General features: G+C 41.3%; 1 protein-coding gene across 1 annotated transcript in view; it reads left to right on the forward strand.

Annotated features, from left to right (window-relative positions):
• Nucleotides 1-23,943, forward strand: part of TENM1 (teneurin transmembrane protein 1) — a 503,051-nt gene that overhangs the window by 165,757 nt on the left and 313,351 nt on the right. Inside the window, exon 3 of the mRNA XM_019540172.1 lies at nt 7,134-7,394. Coding sequence (XP_019395717.1) covers nt 7,134-7,394 — 261 coding nt within the window. The remainder of the gene's footprint in view (nt 1-7,133; nt 7,395-23,943) is intronic.

Below are 23,943 nucleotides of genomic sequence, written 5' to 3' on the forward strand. Positions count from 1 at the left end.
CATGATCAGAGGTCAGGAAAACAGACCTTACGATGACAGGCTGAGACCCATGGGGCTCTTTAGCCTGGAAAAGGGCAGGCTCAGGGGTGGGAACGTTTGTTCACCAGAGCGCCCCAAGGGATGACGAGGTCGAACGGTTATGAACTACTGCAAGACTGTTTCAGGCTGGACATAAGGAAGAACTTCTTTACTGTCCGAGCCCCCAAGGTCTGGAATGGTCTGACTTCCTGCCCTTTGGGCAGGGGGCTGGACTCGATGATCTCCCGAGGTCCCTTCCAGCCCTAATGTCTATGAAATCTATGAAGCCATGAAAATACCTGAACTAGGGTTTGTATGCTAGCTACTAAACCAGAAACTATATAGTCACTCTTACCTAGCACTGGGGCCAAGCTTATCAGCTCTGCAGAGTCAAGTTCACTGAGTTAATTTCTGAAATCATTTCCAGGGTATACCTTCCTGGCGGCAAAAATAAAGCCAGCCTTTCTTCCTTTATGCATTAAGCACTAAATCTTTTTCCTCTTCTTCGACAGCTTCTGTACAGCATGACAAAAAACCCCCAGAATCTGTCTTCAGAAGCTTTCAGAAGTTGTCTTGTCAAGAGCTTCCCAAATGACCAAATCTCTTATTATTTAGTCTTTTAATACTGTTAAATACTTTAAAGCCCTTTGGCTTTCCAGAGGCAATAGCTGTGAGATCGGGAGCTGGCTACCTTTTCCTTTACCTGTTGTTTTCCTTTGCCAGAAATAATTATTGTTTCTGTTTTGGAAGAAGCGTAACATAATTTATACAAATAGCATGCTTCCGGTAAAAAGAAGCAACAAGCCATTGGCAGAATTAAATTCCCTGAAAGTTAGCACAGCCCTTTACAGCAACCTATAAAAACATTTGATTTCTTTACAGAAGCACTAAGAAAATAGATAACGAATATATCAAAAGTCTGGTTAAACTGTGACAGGAAGGTAGTCTGTATTCCCTGAGGGGCCCATCTCTTTCTCTTCAAGCATCTTTCAGTGGCTAGCTCTGGACAGGGAAATAAGAAAATATAGTTAAATGGATAAGGAAATCAAGGGACAAAAGACAAATGGAGATGCCGCCGAAGAAAATGTACAGGTATAATGAATGTAAGGCAGAGATGTGTAATAATAGATACAAAATTGAGATGCGTACAGACCTGCATGCATACCAAGATGTAAACAATACAGCAAACCAGTCTTCTTTATAACATAATAGCTTACCTAATTTCACATATTAAGGAATGTGATATTTAAATAGGTGGCAATAGGGGGGGGAAAGTGTGATAGCAAGATGCTGCTTTTTGATCTGGGTTTTGTAAAGTCTCGTCTCTCCATAAGCTATCTTTTCAGTCTTTGACCTCTTCTGTCCCTCAACAACTTTTGGTAAAAAATGTTTGCCAGTATAATGTGTTTAAATACTCCCATGGAAGGGTGGGGAGGAGGCGGGACGGGGGCAGGGGAAGTGCAACATATACTCTGCAATTCAACAAGTGCAAAATTTTGAAATAAAATGTAAAGTCGCATGTGTAAAGAGTGGCTTGCAGACTGTTAGAAAAATGGCCTAATGGAGGGCCTTGAAGTCGCTCAATATTTAATCCAGCACTCCAATATATAACCAGAAACTGTACTACCTGAGGAAGAAATGAGAAATTTTAAGGGCCATTGAACACTCTGAATTCGCAGTGTTCAGTAGTCCTCGAAATTTCTCATTTAAGATGGGGACCTATATACTGCCTCCAGAAATGAACAGAAAATTCACTTCCGCCACCCGATTTTAAATTCTAGGAATCTCTCTTGCTGCTCACTTGCATATTCTGGCACTGGTGTGGCTCGCCTGCTTTGTTGGAATTAACTTATTTTCATTTTGAACGCTGCTTCCCACACTATCTGTTGGCACAACTGCAAAATATGAAACAACATACATGTCTTCCGAGAGAAGAGATTGGTAAATAACTCAGCATGACATAGTGCATTTTGGTTTAGAAAAAGAAAACCTTTGTCTTTGTTAGTCCTGCAATTCACTCCCATCGTTAGCTGAAGAGCCTTATAGTGAGGTATGATGCCCAAGCCGTTCCAAGCAGGATCTCTCTAGTAAAGGTATTAGAGAGATTCTTAACTAATCTGTAGTTCAGAAACAGAGTTTAGAGCCGTAAGCTTTGTGCCATGAGAAATTATGACAAAAGCTTTCTATATGGTTTCATGACTCCCTTTGAGCGCTAAACGAGGTATGTCTTTCCTTTTACAAAAACTCAAATTTTGCTTGCTTTCCCTTCTGCTTGTGTAGGTAAAATCCACCAGGCTGAGCCCTGTACTTCTGTGACAGCAGGATGTTTTAAGCATTGTTCTACAACACTTGATCGTGACAGTAATTCATGATCACTTTACCCATTTTTTTCCTGTAGACACTGCAAGCATGGTTAGTCATGGTGGAAAAAACAGATATGTAGGCATTGAGAGTCATGAATTTCCATGAGCACTGATTTTAGTAAGTCCTGAATTAACCAGACTGACCACATAAAGCCATGCTTGAATATACTGGTCCAAGATCCTGAGTTTAGTATTACATCGATGCAGTTTACATCAGCATCCAAACTGGACTGGGATTGCCTTTGTGGCTGAAGTCACTATGCGATAAGCCTCCAGTATTTCTCGGGGCTGGGAGTACTTCCCCACAAGGGAAGGGGTGGCAATGCCTTGTGCACAGTTGAGGTTGTGGGGCTGGCAGACCGTGGTACCCACGCCTTCCAGTTCAGTTGTTTGACCTAGTATAAAAAGAGAAGGCTGCTCAACTTCTAAGCATCTGGAGGGCCGCGTTAGCAGGGACCTCAGTACTGTGAGCTGGGATGGACTCTTTGTGGCTGACCTAGGCCCCACCGCTGCCCTCCACGTGCATGGGCAGCCCCTGCCGCACTACACTGCGTGGCACTCCTCGATCAGCTCGCCAGTCATGGGCTCCCCCACTGCACTACAGTCTTCTCCCCACTGTCCCAGCCCCTGAAATGGATGCAGGATGTGGAAGCTTGAGGAGGGAGGGAAAGCCTGAAGACCCTGGCAGTCTGGTGGGAGCCTGGGGGCTGCTTATTGACCCTTTATAGGGCCACGTGCAGCTCCCAGGCTACCACTTTTACTGCCCTGAAACACAGAATATCTTACAGCAAACTGCATCATTACCCAAGATAGAGTAAAACCTTTTGTTGGGATTAATTGCCCACTGGTAATTTTTTCCTATTGCAAATTTACTGTGCTGCAGGGGAATGGAAAGAGGGAGATCTATTTATTTGTTTTTATTAAAAGTCAGATTTCCAATTATCAGTTGGATTGCAAATTCTGATTTCTTCTTTTAAATTCCTACATGTAATACTTCCCTTTTTTATACACACAGAAAATAAAGTTAAAAGGTCACACACTTTTTAATCTGGTTGAAGTGACACATCCTGCAGTGGGGGCGCGGTTTCTGTGTACAGTTGTTCCTCAGACTTTATTTCTTTATTTACACCACAGACTGGTATATGGTAACCTATGTAAAACTTTGATTTTTGTATGTATGTTCCAGTTTCTTTTGTGACCAGCATTCTGGTAAGAATAGATCCATCATAAATCCACTTGAACTTTATCTGCCCTCGGGAATATGCAATATTTTAGGTAACAAGGTTAGATGTGCAAGGCTAAAAACCAGCCACTTTTGGCACTATAAGTGCTTTGCAGGAAATGCATCCTGTGGGATTTAAAACACTACAAAGGTGTTTATTTAAGGAAATAGTCTATGGAGGCAATGCATTGTGTATGAGAGGAAGGTACTGCAATTCAGTTCAATATCATTTGTGCTAAAAACAGCGAATTTGTTTTGCTACTTCTCAAAACAAAAAAGCTAAAATACTGAATACATTAGCTGCTACTTTCTGAATTAACATATAGACTGAGGGGTAAATTGTGCCCTTCATAAGCATGTGAAATCTAATTAGCATTAGTGAGATTTACTGGGTTGAATTCACCCCTTGGCTTATGCCAGCACAAATTGACAGAACTTGGGCTGCAGGGTACAAGTGGCAGACTCTCTGCCTGGAGTGGGCCAGAGCAACTCTTTGCATCCATGCTTCATTGGGGCCCTGAAGTCAGCCAGCTCAGCCTCCAAAGTTACTGGAGTTTTAGTAGTTACTAAAAAAACGTCTTGCCTGGTAAGAGAAAGTCAGTGCCGCTGTGAGGAGGAACAGAGGGAGGAAGATTTTTTTTTTTAAAAAATGTTTTGCACCTGATTGTAACCTGCCTTAGAGAGAGAACATAGTCCACAAAATTTGTTTGGTGCAACACCTCGCAGAAGGCCAGCTTTCCAGGTTAGAACAAAGTTATCCTGGTAAAGAATAAATATATTTTGGATTTATCCAAAATGCATAGGGAAGAGGATGCAAAGGTGCACTGCACGCAGTGGGCCTGCTCTTGTACTCCTTTTGCAGGTAAAGATAGCAGTGATTTCTGCAGAGATGGTGCGCACACAGCTGTGTGTCATGAGTGTCAGAGTGGGCAAGGTTCTTCTCTCAGTTATCCTGGTAAGGTCCAAAAATAAGAAAACTGCTTCTCTACTTATGGACTAAAGGAAACTGGAATGAAGCCCATCAATTAATAGATTTTATCCAGTGATAACATAGAGAAGAAATGCTTGTCTTTTTTGATAGAATTTTTACGTGGCATAGTTCTATAACATCCCGTCATTAAAGGTCAAAACGACCAATCAATATATGGGACTAATTTGACAGTTTTTGATTTGTATTAATCTTTAATGGAGAAGTCTCATCTTGTCCTTGACAGTTCATGTTGTTATTCTTGTTTGCTTGAAGTAAAGATACTCATTTTCTCCACCTCCTTTCTGGAACCCTCTCCTGAAGCCCTAGTGGGTTGATGTAGTGGTAGAGACTACCGACAGGTTTCTCTCCGCAAGGAGACACGGGTCAGGTTCGTTTTGGTCTGTGCTTATAGCCTTGGTTTCTTGTTTGGACTAGATATTTTTAACTAGCCTGCCTCAAGAAAAGACTGTTCCCCAGACTGGTGTTTAGTATTACTTTGTGCCTGAGGCTCAAAGACCTGCAGATGTTCAGCGGCTTTCAAATTAAGCTTCTTAAGGGTAGAGGAGCTTAACGTTAGGTGTGTAAATTATGGTCAAGACCTTTTAGGATGTCACCAAGACTTTTTCACATCTGAGGATGAATTTAAAGTGCGGGCTGTTTCCGCTCAGTGCCTGCCAAGTGAATTAGTCTGACCAGCAAGGCTTTGGTTGCAGTGATAGTTGTGAAGACCGTTAAGTCTCGCCCTGCATCAGCGGTTCTACCTCTGGAATATTTACCTCCTTGAAATCAGCAGTCCAGCTTTTAGGAATACCGCAAGCACCTGTACTCCACACTCTTTTCCCACGCTGGCATCCTAGGCCTGAAGTTCAGTTTGAGGGAAAGTTTTCTAATCTTCATTTGATTAGAGCCCCGCATTTTCCTCTTCAGGACTCGCATGGTTAAGTGGATTGTCACAAGTGAGAATATGCAGAGGCTACCTTAACAGAAAATGGAAGTTTACTAATGTGGTGCTTGCCGGTGGTTCTTCGAGAATGTTTCCTCTGCATATTCACGTTACGGTTCCTGGCCACCCGCTGCTCGGCCTTGGAGCTCTTCCGTTCTACAAGTCTCTTAGCAGGAGTCATTGAAATACCGGGCACTGTACAGTTCTTTAAAACTGTCTCTCTGACCATCTGGGGCCATGAAGGGGCACTTGTACAGTGCCACGAGCCTCTGCTTTTCTAGGAAGCTCCTGTAGTTCAGCAGCCCTGGAGAACCAAAATCTACAAGTGTGAATATGCAAGGACAGCACTCTCAAAGAACTGTGCTTACCGGTAAGTAGCCTTGCTTTATCAGAGCTCTTCAAACTTAGTTCTGTGAATTCTTCATCTTAGCAGACCCTGAAGGCCCTGGCAAATGGTAAAACAATGGCATGGTTGCGATTGGAGGAATTTTATACTCCATCCCAAACATCATGCCTCCTGCCATGCGGCATGGAAGAAGGTGTAGTGTTTGGAAAGGGGCATAAAATTCCTTCGATCCCAGTCGCTCCGCTGCTGAGCTTCTCCCTGCCCAGAGCTGCCTCCCAGCAGGTTTCAAACCCGGGGCAATCCAGCCTGGATCTGACAATTAGCTGATTGTTGGACCAGCTCTGATAGTCCTGGGTCCAGTTTGAGACTCCCAGCTATCATGCCTGCATTAGAGAAATTGGTTTGTCTTTCCAGTCCTGGGACTGTCCAGCTGTATAAATGGCTTTTAAAAGCCTGGGCACCAGGACCCCATGATCAGGAAGCCTCTCCTTTAACCAAGGTACCTGTCCATCCCCTGTCATCCTCCCCACCGCCTCCCAACATCTTAAAAATCACGGGTGCAGCCTGGCTTCCTGCAACCTGGCATTTTAAAATGCTTTGCCCTGCAGCCCCAATGGAAGCTGTCCGCAACAGCATGGGGATGCTACATGTTCATACAAACAAGCTCCAAATATGTTCAGCGCATTTTGTAGAACATCTTTATGGCTTGTTTCCCAGTTTATGATGCTATAAGCCAGCTAAATATTTAGTATTGTTACTATTTATGCGGCTATTAACACATTAATCGCACTATAATTGTAACATGTCAGGGGCATTGTAGTTCTTCAATTTTTTTCCGTGTTAAAAAATATCAAGTAAGGTTCTGTTTAAATTTAGAAATGCATGGGTTGGTTTTCCTTTTTTATTATTTTGTTTCTTTTTTTCTTTTCGGTGAAATCAGTGTATTCACTTGATGTTATAAATTGCACTTCTTATTTGACGTGCAAGTAGCTTTATAGTAAATTGATATATTATACTTCAAGAGTTAGGAAAATTGTATCTGTGTTTTCATGAGTGATATACATTCCTATCAGATTAGAAGACTCAATTAAAGATTTCATATAATTGACAGCATTGTGCGTTGAAAAAAAAATATTTATTTTTATATTTAAGACACCCAAAATCATTAAGCAGTTTTAATCCTAGAAACAGATTCCTCCAAATGGTTTATGTTAAAAGAAATAGTGTTACTCATTTCTAAACTCCTTCTCTGAATGGTTTTTTCCCCCCAGAGATGGAATTCTGTGAGACTCCCCACGTGCTGTGCTCTGGCTACCAGCCAGATTTACATGGTGCAGCTCAACATGGTTATCCATTAGAGATGGGATCAGATGTGGATACCGAAACTGAAGGGGGTGCTTCACCGGACCATGCCCTGAGGATGTGGATGAGGGGGATGAAATCGGAGCACAGTTCCTGTTTGTCAAGCCGGGCAAACTCTGCATTGTCCCTCACTGATACCGACCATGAAAGGAAGTCTGATGGAGAAAACGGTAATAAAGTAACTAAGACCATATACTAAAATATAAGGGATGTTTTATGTGAATCTTTCCTGTTGGTTTTTCTCCTCTGCCTCTCTAGATCGTCATTTTATAGGCAAAGTTTTGGTTATGGTCATAGTATAAATGGAAACTACAGAGACAGGAAGAAGATGTTTGATTTAAGTTGTGTATTTCCTTAAAAAATAGTAACTTCTTTTTGTACTGTAGGAACCTTAAAGGGATTTAATACCATACTTTTATTTGTACTAAATATACTTCAACTAAGAATCCACCTGCAAACATTGGGCATTATATTTAACACTGAGTAGCTCTAACTGATCCCCAGGAGGCTATTTGCTGACTAAATGCCATGCTCATTAATGGGTGTTTGGAGGTTCAGGCCTTTTTTGGAACACCACATGTACATCTATTGAAGTGGTGAAGCAGGATTTCCGTACCCCCATTTCAGACTCTCAAAGTCATCCTGGGCAAAATACTAAAAATATACTACTGGGAACCATCCTGCTTGGTCAACCAGATGGAATAGATTCTGCTTTTGCATCCCTAATTTCTATGATTCTTGGTGTTTTATTGCTGTTTGTGAAAAAGGCTGTGGTCTCTTCCAGACAGCTTTGTGTAATACTTCTATTGTATTTCAAAGTTTAAGTACTTCCTGGAAGGTAGAAATATATTTATTTTCATTCAGCTAAAGAAGAGAAAATTAAAACGCGATTTACCACCATATATCAAGTTACAAATAGATCAATAAACATGTTTGAGAATTTCTTTCCAGAACACAAAGTAAAAGCACAGGCCCTTTTGCTTAGTTTTAACATGTCTGTCCTATTATTAATTATGGAGTTTAAAGATGCAATGTATACCACAGTGCTGATGGAAATAGTGAGAACATTTTAGTTAAAAAAAAAAAAAAGAAAGAAATTAAAAAAAATATATCTATATATATAATCTCAAAAGGGCAGAGACAGGTACCACTGCCATATTCATATTGGTGGTCATGCTATTTTGGAACTGGTACCCTGGAAGGGTTTAATGTAAGGTCCTATGATTAATGTTCACTCTATAGTAGTCCATATTTTGACAGCTATACAGTTCAGGTTCTATATGAAGGTTGGAAGTCTAAATATAATTTGCCCTGTAGGTTATTTGTACCACTGAAAATGAGCGATATATGTTCACAGTCACATAATTACCTACAGGAATAATGGAAGGCCCTTTCTACAGGCACAACTTCCTTTGAGTGATTGATCCTTTTCAGAAATTAAGTCGTTTGTGCTAAGGGGGAGAATGTAACTTCTTTTTTTGTATTATAAGGTTAGAAGGGACAATTATAATAGTTTACTCTGATGTTCTGCATAACCCAGGCCATAGTTTCACTCGCTGATCCTGCGTTAAGTTCTGGTTCTCCAAAAAAATGTATTCGTAGTTTTCTAATCAAGCTGTCTAGTGGTTAATGTTATGTTCTTAACCTTGGGTCTCAAATTCTGGCTCAGATTCAAAATAAAAGACTGAGGGCAAAATGTAGGTGTCGCACTCCTACCAGAATGGGCACTGGAACTGAGAGCACAGGTATAAGGCATTTATGTGCCTGAACTGTGTTGTCTCCATGGCAGTACCCAGGGAAGCTCAGTGCCACTGCTGGGAGACGCACGCCACCATGGCGAGGCTTTCCCTGCCCCTCTGGCAGCAGTGGCAGTGTGGGGTTGTGGCCCCTGCTGCTGCTGGGTGGGCAGGGGGCACCTCACTATGGTGGCATGGGGCTTCTGGCAGCAACACTGATTTTTTCCCCCCCTGGCTCTGCCCTGCTGTGCCAGGTCCTGCCCACTGGGTCGTGGAGTTTTTCAAGGAGGGCAGCAGGGCAGGGTGCCTGAGCCTGCAGCTGCAAGCTCTTCCCATGCACAAATCTGAGGGGCATGTCCCCCCCCATGGAGTACATGCAGCAGAGGGAAGCCAGTGTCCGCCCTCCCTCCTCCGCCCCCTGGATGAGCTACCCACAGCTCCATCCCACTTTCCAGCTGGGCCCTCCAGCTGCACTTTACGGCCCCATGTCCCAAACCCCACGCACTGCCCAGGCTTGGCAGCGGCCCCAGCTCCGCCCAGCTCCATCTCTTCCTCACTATGGGGGCCTCAATCCCGCCCCTCCCCCCTGACTTACCTACAGGGATCTGCTCCCAGGCTGCCTGGAAGCCATATGCATGGGTGAGCGTGCACATGCATGTAGCACCCCCTTCCTGATCACCCTCCTCCTGCTCCCCCAGCCACTTGCAGTCTGGAGCTCTCCCAGCCTGCCAAGGAACACCCAGCATTTTCTTTAAAGGAGAAAATCCTGGGTTTTCTCCTTAAAATGGGAAAATCCAGGTTTTACTGCATTTTTCCATGTCAGACAGAAAACCTGGACCCCGGTTCTAAGTAACAGGGTTTTGAGTTGGAAGCAGCATTCTAAGTGGGTTGGTACTGAAGAAGAAAGCCCTCTTGAAAAGACTTATTTTCTAAGTCTTTACATAACAGTAGCAATAAAGAACAGATTTAAGTGGATTTATCCAGCCCTTAGCACTCAGGAGTCTATTTGGGAACTGGATATACTAATGTTTATCTCTTTTCATCATGTGACATGCATGCAGACCGGCCTCTTTGCAATTACTGCCATGAAAATTGACTTCCTCAGCATCAGCACATTACTCTGTGCACCACCTCAATGAACCTCTGTGGTGTGAAATTGGGTGACTGCGTTAGCCGTTCAATAAGGGGAAAGCTGTGTGAAATATTGTTTTTGCTTCCCCATATCTTGTTCTGTCAGACCTGTGAAGTGAGGCCCGGAGAAGCAGAGATGAGCGGAAATCTTGGATTCAGAGGGCGTGTCCATCACCTGCAAGATTAAAATTGGTATTAGTTATTTGCAGGCTGATTAAATCTAGGTTTCCTTTTTCCCAAGTGGCCTAAGATGTCACCCAGCAAATAGAAGAGGGCAAGATACTGAGTTTAAACGGCAGCCTTGGGAGGACCTAAATGTGTGGACTTTTGGTAAACGGATTTCTGTCCAGTGACCTAAAGCAAATCCATTCCTAGGAAGGGATTTCTAGGTGGCCAGCCCCTGAAGTCCTCTCAATAGTGCCAGTTTTTCCTGATGTCCAGGGCACCTGCACCACAATGCAGTGTAGATATGCCAGTGCTAGGTTTAAAGTTACCTAGCACACATACTGCTAGCCCTTGAGCCATGAGATTGTGTTGCCGTGTCTGCATCACTAGTCGTCCCTGAACTAGCTAGTTTAAAGCTTGTTTGGGGTTGCCTACCTGCCAACGTGCTTTACAGAATGACTGGAGAAAGTGCTTCGAAAGATGATGGGAACTTGCATACAACGAGAAGTGCCTTACGTTACCTTGAGCAACTTTTCTTCTTGACCTTTTCCTTATGTCTGACCTGAATACCAATATCATTTCTTTATTTCCTTCTGATTGTTTTAAATGTTTTTAATTCTATAAAATGAATCATGCCACCACGTAAAAACATAAAAGGCATATTTATTCCTTAGTTAAGCCAAAATGATGTTAATGAGTTTGAATGCGTGGGCAAAATTGACCCTGCCTTTTTCAAAGGAAAAATATAATCTCTAGAGTAAGCTTTATTTATTAGTATATTTATTTTGCTTTCTTGGTGTTTTTGGCATTGTATGCATAGTATATTGTCATAAATAATCCTACCCATGTGCAGTCATTCTCAGTACATACAACTTCTAAGTTAATTTGGAAAAGTGGAAGTGTAAAATTATTGAAAAATACCTGTTGTGGTTGCGCAATGTCTATTTGAAGTATCCCATTAATGTTTTGGGCACATATCAATATTTAATGCTTTAAGCATATATCAGTATTTTAGGCAATATTAACTTTGACGTGTCGAATTCTGATTTTCCTTCTAGTACTGTAATATTTATAGTCATTTCTTACTCACAGTAGCTGCTGGGAGATGTATACTTGGGCTCAAATTTCTTTATGAACGTAATCAGCGTTGTGTATTGTGCATTCTGAGTGAGTAATTGCATTTGGTATTTACTAGAGAACTGTTTTCTATACAGACACCCCAACTCTCTCATAATCACTATTTAAACACAGTCTTGTTCCAGAAGCATTGAACAGACTGTCTGAACCACCAACATTTAAATTAGTTGTTGTCAATGTTAATGACAACTAATAATAGCCTATTAGTGCATAAACTGCCTTCAGCTTTGCCTGAGGCTAGGCAAAATATACATTATCTGCAAGTAATGAATGACCAGTTTCTTGGGGATCATTGCTTAACTCCAGTTTTGCTATAAATAGCCCTGTTGTAATATGAACATGGCACTATATGATGTGTGAATGTACATCTCCAACAGAACAGCATCAAAATAGTTGTTAAGTGTACTTACGAAAATAGAGCATCCTTTTGCATTGAAATGTTCTGCGGTGATCCTCTACTTGCTGAAAACAACCATATTTACTGTTGCAGCATATCATAACACAATTTTCATTGGCTGCAGTAGTTTAAACTAGCAGCATACTGTTCTTACTAGTAATTTATGTCACAGCATATACCAGTGTACACAAATGTGTTTTTAATGCAATTATAACACCTTTCAGCCATAGAATGGATATGCAATTTTTTTTTTTTTTTACTCTGGGGAATGGTATAAAAATACACTTATCTGCTGTGCCTTTGTTTTTCAATTACTTTGCTTCTGGAGTGTACCTAATCTAGTCCTTGTCTTGGTTTTGCTAATCTGATTTAGAGTGTTGAAGATTTGGTTGGTGGATATGTTTCATAATGCAATTATCTTTATCTGGAAAAAAAGCAGGAAAGGATAAAATCAACCATTTTCTTTTTATGAGTGTGATGCCATGTCCACTAAAGTCAGTGAAAGAATATCTTTCATGTCAGTGGCCCTGGGACCAAGCTTTACGTGAGCTAATAAATGTTTTAATGTTAGTAATACTTAAGCAGATAACAAAGCCAGCTAGGTATTGTTATCCTCATTTTAGAAGGTGGGATAAATAAAGAGCATACTGTAGAAATTAGTTTCCCACGATTACACACTGAACTAGCAGCAAAGTCAAGGTCTTCCAGCTCCCGGTCCTGGGACTTCAGTCTGTTTTGATCTGCCTGCTTTACACTGAACAGCTCTAGGTCAGCCGAGATCAGAGTTTCGTTCTGACTCCAGCACTGACTCCCGTGCTTAGTGTTGAGATTGCAGCTCAAATCTGGGTTTAATAAAATGTTTCACACGACTGTTTGTGTAATTTGCATCTCTGTTTTGAATGTGAGCGGCAGTCTGATGAACATGACTCTGAGCTATGACCGGATTCTACCTGAGGTCAGCCGCTGGCTTGCTGGATAGCCCAGGGCAGTTCACAGACAGGGAAATGGAGCAGAGAAATGAATTGGGGATCATGACACTTGCCTCTTTTGTAAAGCACTTTTGAACTGTATGGCAGAAGATTGCTACGTAACAAGTGTTATAATAGGTTAGGAAAGAAAATATTTAAATTGCACGTGCTATTAAGATAATATCACTAGACTAAGGTGAGGGGAAGTTTTCATTAAAGGTTGGACCTGAGAGATCTTGATGTACCTGAGTCTACACTTGTATAACTGAGGGCCAATTCTGGCTCGTAGAAAGAAGTTTGGGCACTTCAGTTCAAGATGCTGAGCACTTTAGCATTAGGGCGGACATTATTTATTATTCATTTGTAAAAACAAACACATAATTAAACTCCTTTCTCTTCTGACCTTCACCCACATGCTCCTATCTTAACACAGGAAAGGATTACAAGCAGGTTCATTAAACGAGCGATACATTTTCTCAAGCAAATGGATAATGTGATTCATTAGTGTTTATAATTGCTGCAGCTAAATCTGGGTGTAACCCCATTAACTTCAGTAGTATCAGGCTAGATTTTGCACTGGTGCAACAAAGTAGAACTACCGATTTACAGGTGGAGCCCAGAAGCTGATTCTCTGCAAATTGCCTTGAAAATGTAAGGGCAAAGATCAAACGTAATCCCACACTATCCAGGTAATTTAGAGTTTCTGTTCCCTTCTCCATTCCTAATCTGCTGTGCTGTGCTATGATGTGTAACATATACCGAATATAAAATCATGGTTGTGCACTCACCTGTACCAACTATTTTCAGACGCTCGCCAGGGTTATTCAAATTATAGCAGTTATACACACTCTGCAAAGTTTTATAGTTGACCTCCTCCATGTTGTAGAGTTTAAAAATCTGATTTTTCCCCAGATGTTTGACAACATCGAGAAGCCATCAGTGCTTTAATAGAGGGACCTTCTTGGGCTGTTTCTTTTGTTTGGTTTACATGTCACAGTAGTATCACTTTCATTGAATGCTTTTGCCACAATCCTTACAACCTCCAAAGGAGCCATCAGATTCTTGGAGGAAGTACCCAAAGCCCTGCGGTAACTTTGTCAGGAAGGCTGTGGGCTAATTTAATACCCAGATTCGCATTCATAAGGGCTCCTTTGGAAGTGTTGCCATCTCAAAGGAAGCATGTAAGTCATTTGAATACTTTTGTTGAAGCTCTTTAACATAACCTCAGTTGTAATATCTTGAACGTGTTGAATCTGTGCTGCTGGTATTTAAAGCATTCATGAAAATGTAGCTACTGTTCATGGCAATGGGTTGGGAGTTTTTTTTGGTATTGCATCAAATTCTGTCCTTTGTAAAGGCGCATGCTCCTTCCTTTGATTTAGATGGGAGCTACTTCTTGTGAATCTGAGGGCAGGAGTTTGCCCCATGTATTGTGGGTTTGGTTTTACATTTGGGATGGGATACTTTAAGTAAGTAGTGTTTTGAAGCCGGCTTTGCTTTCACAGTATTTCTTTATATGAACAAACGTTACTCCAACAACAAATTGGCTGGCTGCATTAATATTTTATACCTGAACTCACTGAAACAAGGTTCAGAAAGACAAAAAATGTTTTGGAAACTCTGATTCGGGTGACCTTTGCCTATATATAAGACTGTAAATGCAGCGATGCATTCACACAGGATCATGTCATTTATTTAGCCTTACAAGGATTTTTTTTGCACTGCTAAGTAAAGGAAGAAGGGAACTTGATTAGGGCAGCCAGGTTTAGTTTTTATACCAGAACTTAAGGCTGTATGCAGATGCTCATTATGCTTAGCTCACTTTCAGCCTTTTGTGGAGGAATAATTATATCCACAACAGGTATCTAATAATCTTTGCTTCCTTCCTGTCCTGAGAGCTTAATTTTCCATGCCTACTGTGGAGGATGAGTGGGTGGGGGAAAGGCAGTGCGGTCCGTGGCCACCAGCGGATTCTCTTGATTTAAAAGCTTCAAGGTTGCTTTGCTGTTTGGGCAAGTGAATGCTGTCTTTGAAAGGAGAATGGTGTCGAAACAGCATTTCCAGGCCTCTGTTCTCTTTGGTGTACGAAGAGGTGCAGTTTCATCCAGGTTAATGGCTACACATCTATCAGTATGCTTTGTAACTAATCCCATATTTACATCTCTATTTAGATGGCCCTAATTGATGTAGCGAGGCACCGTGTCTGACCAGTCCAGGTGTCTCACCATGACTCTAGATGTGCCTTCCTCTGGACCCGTGCCAGAGGCTGCCCCAGCTGTCAGTGGGCTGGTGGTTGAATCGCAACTCAGGCATTTGAAGGCTTAAATGCATCGCACGGTGCCCAGCTGCTTAACAGTTTGTTCACTGTTCTCATCGTTTGTTTTTGGACTTCATTTTGCTCGTGTTGAAGGGATTTGGGCCTATCTGAAGAACAGGCTATAGAAAACTAGTTGCTGAGGGATGCTATCTGATTCATTCCTGTTCTTCCAGCACACACATTTCTTTATAATTCACTTTTGCCCTTCTCCAAAAATCAGAAGTTACTCAAGCACATTAGCCCTGTTGCTTTCTTTCTCTTCTTGTCTTTGCTTTTTGCATTTGTCTTTTTTCTTAATTTTTGAAGCTTCTAAATAATAGTTAGCAAAAAAGCTGGTATACCTGAATAAAATGCGGGGGAAGAGTGTAAAAAGTGATCTGACACAATGTGGAAAATATAGTTAAGCCCCAAACTATATGTAAAATCATTTTATGTCTGCCCTTGTTATTGGAATACTTGACTTTAAAAAGCTGCCCTTTCAATATCAGGAAAAAAATATATGGAGTTAATATGAAACAGTGGTGAATTTGTGGGAGAAGAGTGAAACAACCAAAATGTGACACACATTTACTTCCTGAATTTCTGGTGTAAAAAGATCACTAGCCTGAGCTAGCGTAATGGTTTTTTTTTATATATATATATATATATTCCAAAGCCTAACAATTTGCTATGTGAAACTGTCATTTTGTAGTGTTAAATAGACTATAATCACCGTGAAGATTTTTCACAATTGTTTGTGAATTTTTCTTCAATATAAGATGCTTCCTAGGGTTAGAGTTGTAACCTTGATAAACTGACCTGACACTTGGAGACTTGGAATCTGTTTTTTGTTTTGTTTGGTTTGGTTTTGTTTTTTTGTTTTTTTAATCACAGTATAAGATATTCTTCTGAAATCTTGTGAATTAAACATTATTAGTCCAAAACAAAGTTTACCAGGAAAGTTGTTAACTCTGATTTTACTAAAGAGGTTAGACCTAAGGCTTTCAGGTAGAATAATTTGATCTTGTTTTACTGGTTCTTTGTACCCTAGGCCCATGAGGTTTTAAATAAATATCTTGGTTTCTTTCAACAACAAGTTGCTTTTCAGTTGTCTCAGATTGAATCAGCTAAGTAAAATAGAAAGAAAGGTTCTAGCGAATCAATGCTGTATTGGTAGCAAACTGGAAAATACTGATGAATTATCCTTTTAGAGTTGAGCAAGGCTTAATCTAAACATGGTTTCCACTTGGCAGTAGGAGAACTTCTCTGGTCATTTATAATGTATTCCCAATATGGATGAAAAAAGATTGCTCGCTTTCTTTCTAGGCTGACCAAAACTATAAAACATGCATGTTGAAATAATGTAATGGTTTTTGTCAGTTGTAACCTGGGTAATCTGCTAATGGTGAAAGAGGAAAACAAAGGAACAAACTCTTGTCTGTCATAGAAAAAAAAAGGAATTAGAACTGTGATAAAAGTTTTTGTCTGAAATTAAAACAAAAATGTTGCATAATATAGAAATGCATATGTAATCTTCTGCAATAAAAGAGATTTTAAGCATTCTTTTATTATTGTAAATAATACCCGTCTCTTTTGTAGTTGTATTTAAATCCAATTTTACTTTTTTTAACCCAAGCACTAGAGAAGTTGCTTATAATTAGTATGATCCAAAAGAATTTGGGTCCAGGAGCACTGATTACTTCCTGCAGGCTGCTTCCCCTCTCTAACAGATGTTTAGAGTAATATTTAAATTAGATTCACATTCCATTATGATTATATTAGCGCTAATTATGCAGCATAGTTCCTTTTATCTGAAGTTTCTCCCCCAGATGTCATGTAATGACTTAAGATTGCACTGCTAACTTTTAGTTGAGAGTAGCACATATGGGGGCATAATATGCAGTAGAATCTGTAGCCATCTTTATCCCAAGATGCACTGGAAATGCATTGCGGGAGCAGTATTGTAAAAATACTGCGGGAGGAACTGTGTTTGTTCTGGTAGAGGGCCTAGAAAACAAAGGAATATACAGGGGGACTCCTACAGTTTCTTCTAACCATGATTCCAAGTGTACAGGCGTGTGAGAATAGAGTTGTAAGAAGCCGTGGGACTGCTCAGCTGCTACTGACAGCTGCCAAAGTAATAGAAAAAATGGGGGAATTGAGTAGGGGTGGGGCAGTCTGGATGGAAATCATGTTTGTCATAGGTCTCTGCATCTACTCCACCAGACATCAAAAGTCGCTGGATGTTTAGTCTGTTATTTCTTTTTGGATAGTTACTATAAGCTGCTGAAAGCTAGGTCTGTATTGTTTGCTGAAGCGTTTTCAAGCTGTGGAAGGAAAAACATTCAAATACTTTTTAATAAAATAAGAGCAATTATGTGGGAGCTTTCTGTTTAGGTTTGCTTTAGTGTACCTTTATCCCCAGTGGGGACAAGATTGGAGAGATGTGGACATAATTACATATAGCACTAATTCAGCAGCATTTCTGTACCTGCAGTAGTTAGGCTACCCATATTTTTTCTTTGTTAAGTTTATTTTCCTGTTCAGTCTCCTGCTTGGTTTCAGTATTGATCAGGCTAATAAATACTGGGAAGTGTCTTTCTTTGTTCGACACAGCCAATTTGATCTCATTTTTGGGTACATCATGGAATAGTTGTATATGCTGTTATTGAGCTTCTAATTTTCTTTTGGCTTTTGAATCCAATCATTGTAATGAACAGTTATTGAATGTTGCTTAGGGCTTTTTTACATAGATGTATTTATGTCATTTGTTTCAAAGCTCCTCTCAAAATTGGCTTGAAATATTTTGTAATGACTTGTTCCAAGCCTTTTTCTTTATTTTCTCTTTTGATTTGTAACTTTCTATCATGAAAGTCCCATTTTAAAGACACTTCTTATTTTTTAAAAGAATAATTATCCTGTCTTTTAAAGATTTGTTTTATTTGACTGGGTCCTTTCTTGAATTACTCTGTAACCAGTGAATCTTGTTCTTAACAGAAGATTAAAACAGTTCCTGCCCCCCAAGTTGGGGTTGCCAACCAAATATTTTTTTTTAGTGACAATCTTCAAACATTTTACTAACAACCAAACTTCTTCACTAATACATGTTTTTACTGATGATGTTTTACATAATGTCAGTGTAACTCTTTTGTCAAGCTCTGCTCTATTGTCAGGCCCCAGTAAGAGGGCTGGGTTCAAAATTAGGGTTTAACATTAACCACAAGGGGGAGAAAAAGAAGTAGCTGTTAGTAAAAGGTTTGTAGCTCAACATTTTTTCTTGGTTTGGCAACCCTGTTTGACTACATCAATGGTTTTACACAGTGCAGCCTCCCTAGAAGTCCCCTACTCATCCTCCCCATACACACTGATGCCCCCAACTACACCATGCTTCTTTCTTCCCTTCCCCCACAACTCCTTAGCATTACTCTTGATGGTTTCACTTGCTCTGTCTTGACAGAGACACCAAAAGAAGCCTACCTGCAACCCAACAGTATTGCAGGCAGCAATGGGACTCAGCAGCAGCAGCACATGGCTCTGGAGGTGTATCTACAAAGCACTGAGAAAATATTGCCTGCAGGGTGCTGCACTTCTGCTTAAACACCAAGTGGTGATGCGGTGCTTTGTCTTTCTGTATTTTGACAGTACTATGTTTCTTTCTGATCAGGGACCTTCAGTCAGCTCCAACTGCTTAGTGTTTTTACAGACAGCTCAAGTCATATCTCTCTCTCTCTCTCTTTTATAGATTTCATGGGCAGGCAACTTTTAGTCTGAAGTTTTGCTGACTGTCTGTAAATTTACAGGCAGGTGACTGCAGTGCCCACCCCATAGACATCATCATGACATCCTTTCCACACACCCCTACCCCCCATGGTTCTATTTTGATCTGTTAGTGTGGTGTTTTTTACCTTGTCTTGCTGCTGGCTTGGTAACACACCTGTATAGTGTAAATAAATGATCTAAGGAAGCGCTGTTATCCGTGTTTTGGTGAACTTGGGACACAAAGAACCAAAGTGATTTCCGCAGAGTCGCACAAGAAGCCTTCCGAAACCTGAGCGAACCTAAGTAATCTGTTTTCTCCATTTATAGCCTGTGTCATGTTATGGAGAGGGAGAGGGGTATAGTTCCTGAATAGGCATGACCAGAATCATCGTTACCCAGTAAAGCCAGTTGTCTCTAGAAGAACTGCCGTAAGTTTGCTGAGCATTAGTCTGCCCACTACAGCTGTCTGCTCTAGAGTACATTTTTAAAGAGTTTGTGTTCTCACCCCAACTTGGCACAGTCTACTGGTCAGTATTAAGCACTGTCAGGAACTCTAGTTGTCTCCCTTTTTCACTATTGAGCACTGCCTACAACCTATATCCAAGAACATGGGGGAAAGTGTCTTTTGTTCCTCCTCAGTTACCCTCACACATACTCAAAGACCATCATAATTAAGAAGAGAGTACCAAATGCATTTAATCAATAGGGAGTTATTTATATGTTCTGAAATAGCATTCAGACTATATTTATTACATTTTCCTCCTTCCTCGCTTACACTTCTCTTTAGTTAAATGTGTTAATTTTGAATGAAAATAAAGCCTGTAGTTACATGTACTTCTGTCCTTAGTAACAGTTATTTAGATTTAAATATCTTTTCCATTACTTCTCCAAACAGCAGTTTAGAATATTCCTTTGGTTTCAGCATGTGCCCACATTTGATGAGTTTATCCCCAAACAGTGCTACTAAAGTAGATACTTAAAATTTGCTGGAGCATAGGAACCATACTCCATGCATTGAATTTTTGGTTTTTTATGTAATTTGATATGGATTAACAACTTCAATTCACATGATAAAAAAAAATCCAAGTAAAAGTTTGACTTAATTTATCTAGCGTGTATATAGATGGCACAGTAATGTTGTATCTGCTTGCATTCATAGTGATCTATCAAGTTCTTGTATATAATTTGGTTGCATAATTTTCCAGAAATTGGGATATGGTGCTATTGGGAACCGGCGCCTTGGGGCTCCACACTGATAAGGAGCAGTATGACTTACAAAACCTGGAGTTAGCAGAAATTTCAAATTTGTTTTTGAAATATTTGAATGTTTGCACCTTTGATCTCTACAAAAATCTTAGCAGCAGCATATACCCAAGTAGGTATCCAAAATCCGTGATAAATTAAAGGTGCATCTTGTGGTGTCTTCCACCTAGCAATCTGCATAAGGTGGAGCTGATTGACTGCAGTAATATTGACTTCTGGGAAATCTAATACATTACACTAGCTATTTTTCCCTAGCAATTGGTATCAGGGAGGAAGGATACATTAAAACTCCACTAGTCACCTGTAGGGCTTCAATGACCTGTTGTTAAGGCATAATAACAACTGGACTTGGAATAAATAAAGTGACTTATTCTTCATGTATTTGAAACGTTGTCCTTTTTTTGTCTCACATGTCCTCGTCCTCCTCCCCTCCCCCCCAAATGTCCTGTACCTTGCTTAATTTTCCTTCATTAGACAGTGCCACAGTAGCAAAACGTAGTGGTTCAGCGTGGCTTCTAAAACATGGCTTCCATTCCCAGAAACTGCTTTTGGCAACTAGAGCACAGGGGCAAGTGGTGGGGGAGGACTTTCAGATGATGATCAATTGTTCTGTTCTGTTTGTTAAACCTATTGAGAGCACAGAAGAAGACAGATGATCACCTTTGTCAAGACTTGCACAGTAGTCACACTCCTTCAGCACTTCCAAGATAAAGTGGTGCCTTAAAGACACCACTGAGCCCATCATGTTGTTTTCCTTCACTAGTGTATGATTTTTCTGATGACAGTTACAGTTTGCTTTTTACTTTCTAGCATGGGGCATGTCCATATGCTTTTTTGTGGTGTGATTAATTTGTTCGTGATGACTCTTTCTTTGCCTTTGCCCAGGGGAAAAAATACAAATTGAGTCATTCTTCCCCAGGCCTATGTGGCTGTGTGTTCAGTGAGTGCAATGTTTATCTCAACTTTCCTATTGATGATTGCATTGATTATTTTTATTCTAGTCTGTGCTTTTGTCTCCATTCTGGTTTTTAATTTTTATAGTTCACTTCCTTTTCAACAGCAGCTTCAACTCTATTTGGCTGCATGCATATTTTGTTAGAAATATCTTCTCTTCCTGAATACAGATTTCTCCATAACAGCTAATAACATGCAATACTTGAAAGCTTCTCTTTCTTTTTATAACCTCTCTTTTTTCCCAATACGTTTTCTGATTACTGCACTAGAGTTTTGATTTTTATTGGATCATTTTAAGGCATAATAATTTATTTCTCATCTTTAGTGCCTCTCATCCATGTCTGAAGTGGCCTGCATTATTTCAATCACTCATTTTTGTTTACATCTTTTTTTTTTTTTTTTGCAGTCAATTTCTTGCATGTTGGCTCTAAGTATCTTCCTGGCTTGCATCTCCATTTTAGTTCTGTGGTATCCAATTTCCTTTTAATATAAAAATCAAATGGAAAGACATTTTTGGTACTTTACCTGTCTCTCAGAGCTGAATTTTTTAGCTTTTCTTTTCGGTACCTCACAAATTTGATTATGACCAAGCCTGGTATAAAGATTAAATCATAAAACTCTCAGAGAGAAAAGAAACGGAAGACTTTATATTGAATTTGGTCGGAGGGTTTTAGTGGCATGATGTTAAGTATAACATCATGGGGCACATTTCCACAAATTAATTTATAATTTTAATACATATTGGTGTTACACAGAGCGCTAAAATACATTAACAGTTTCATAGTTGGTAGGGTTGGAAGGGACCTGAGCAGATCATCAAGTCCAACCCCCTGCCATGGGCAAGAAAGGATGCTGGGGTCAAACGACCCCAGCTAGGTGATTATCTAGCCTCCTTTTGAAGACCCCAAGGGTAGGAGCAAGCACCACTTCCCTTGGAAGTTGGTTCCAGATCCAAGCCGCCCTGACTGTTAAGTAGTGCCTCCTGATATCTGAACCTCCTCTCAGTCAACTTGTGGCCGTTGTTCCTAGTTACTCCTGGTAGTGCTCGGGGGAACAGGATCTCTCCTGTTACCCACTCGTCCCCCTTGGTAAGTTTATAGATGGCCACCAGATCTCCTCTCAGCCTTCTCTTGTGGAAGCTGAACATGTTCAGGTCCCATAGGACCTCTCCTCATAGGGCCTGCCCTGCTGCCCCCTGATCATGTGAGTGGCCCTCGTTTGGACCCTCTCCATGCTGTCCACATCCCTCCTGAAGTGCACTGCCCAGAACTGAATGCAGTACTCCAACTGCGGCCTGACCAATGTCTCATAGAGGGGGAGGATCACCTCCTTGGACCTGCTCGTGATGCATCTGTGGATGCAAGACAAGGTGTGGTTAGTCCTCACATTGCCAGCCCATGTTCATCTTGGAATCAATAGTGACTCCAAGATTCTTTTCTGCCTCTGTGCTGACGAGAAGGGAGTTCCCCAGCCTGTAGGTATGCTGCTGGTTCTTTCTCCCCAGGTGCAGCACCTTGCACTTGTCAGTATTGAAACCCATCCTATTCTCATCCGCCCACCCTTGTAACCTATCCAGATCTAGTTGTAGCCTGTCCCTCCCTTCTAGCATGCCCACTTCTTGCCACATCTTAGTGTCATCTGCGAATTTGAACAAGGTGCTTTTCACCCTCTCATCCAAGTTGCAAGTGAAGATGTTGAACAGTGCAGGCCCAAGGACCGAGCCCGGGGGAACCCCATTGCCCACATCCCTCCAGGTCGAAAATGACCCTTCCACCACTATTCTCTGGATGCGGCCCTCCAGCCAATTTGTGACCGATCTGACTGTATAGGCATCGACACCACAATCGCCTAAGTTTTTAATGAGACTGGGGTGAGACAGCGTCGAAGGCCTTCCTAAAGTTGGTCTGACAGGACCTGCCCCAAATGAACCCATGTTGGTTGCCCCTAAGCGTAATCTCCCCTGCTGGTCCCTCGCAGATGTGCTCCTGGAAAATTTTCTCAAAGAGTTTCCCCAGGACTGAGGTAAAACTAATAGGTCTATAGTTTCCTGGGTCCTCCTTCCTCCCCTTTTTGAAATTAGGGACCACACTGGCCCTTTTCCAGTCCTCTGGCACATGGGCAGAGCACCACGAGTGCTTGTTAAGCCATGCCAGGGGTCCCGCAATGACCTCTGCCAATTCCCTCAGCACCCTGGGGTAGAGATCATCTGGACCTGCTGATTTGAACACATCCAGCCCCACCAGAAGTTCCCTAACTGGGTCCTCTATAACCCTAGGTCTGGCTGTGCCTCTCCTGAATCTGTTTGGCATCCCGGTGCGGGGCGATGGCCCGGTCCCTGCTCAGGAAAATGGAGGCAAAGAATTTGTTAAAGTAGTCAGATTTATCATGTGGTGTGATCACCAGATTTCCAAGCATGTCCTGCATGGGCCCCACATTACCTGGTGCCTTCTTTTTACTCCCTCCGTATTTAAAGAAGGACTTCTTGTTATCTTTGATCCGGGTTGCTAGTGCCAGTTCTGTCTCTGCCTTCACCTTCATAACAGCCCCCGTACAGTCTTCAGCAATGGAGGTATAATCCTCTTTGGTGATGGCCCCTCCGTTCCATTGGGTGTATGCCTCCTTTTTAGCTTTCGGATGTTCCTGAATGCCTTTGGTGAGCCATAGGGGCTTTTGAGCACGCTTGCCCCCTTTGATTTGCATTGGGACTGTCACCTTTTGGGCTCAGAGGATCGTTGTTCCTTAAGGAACAACCACTCATCTTGGACTCCCAATTCCCCTTCCCTCCGGGACCTCAGTGCCTCCCTGAATAATCTCCTTAACTCGTTGAAATTGGCCCTCCTGAAGTCAAGGGCTGCTGCCTTGCTGCAGGCCTTTGACACCCTGTGCTGGATGCTGTATTCCAGCAGGTGATAA

Source organism: Crocodylus porosus, unplaced genomic scaffold (genome assembly GCF_001723895.1).
Source record: "Crocodylus porosus isolate Cpor-Errol unplaced genomic scaffold, CroPor_comp1, whole genome shotgun sequence".
Taxonomy (NCBI): Eukaryota; Metazoa; Chordata; order Crocodylia; family Crocodylidae; genus Crocodylus; species Crocodylus porosus.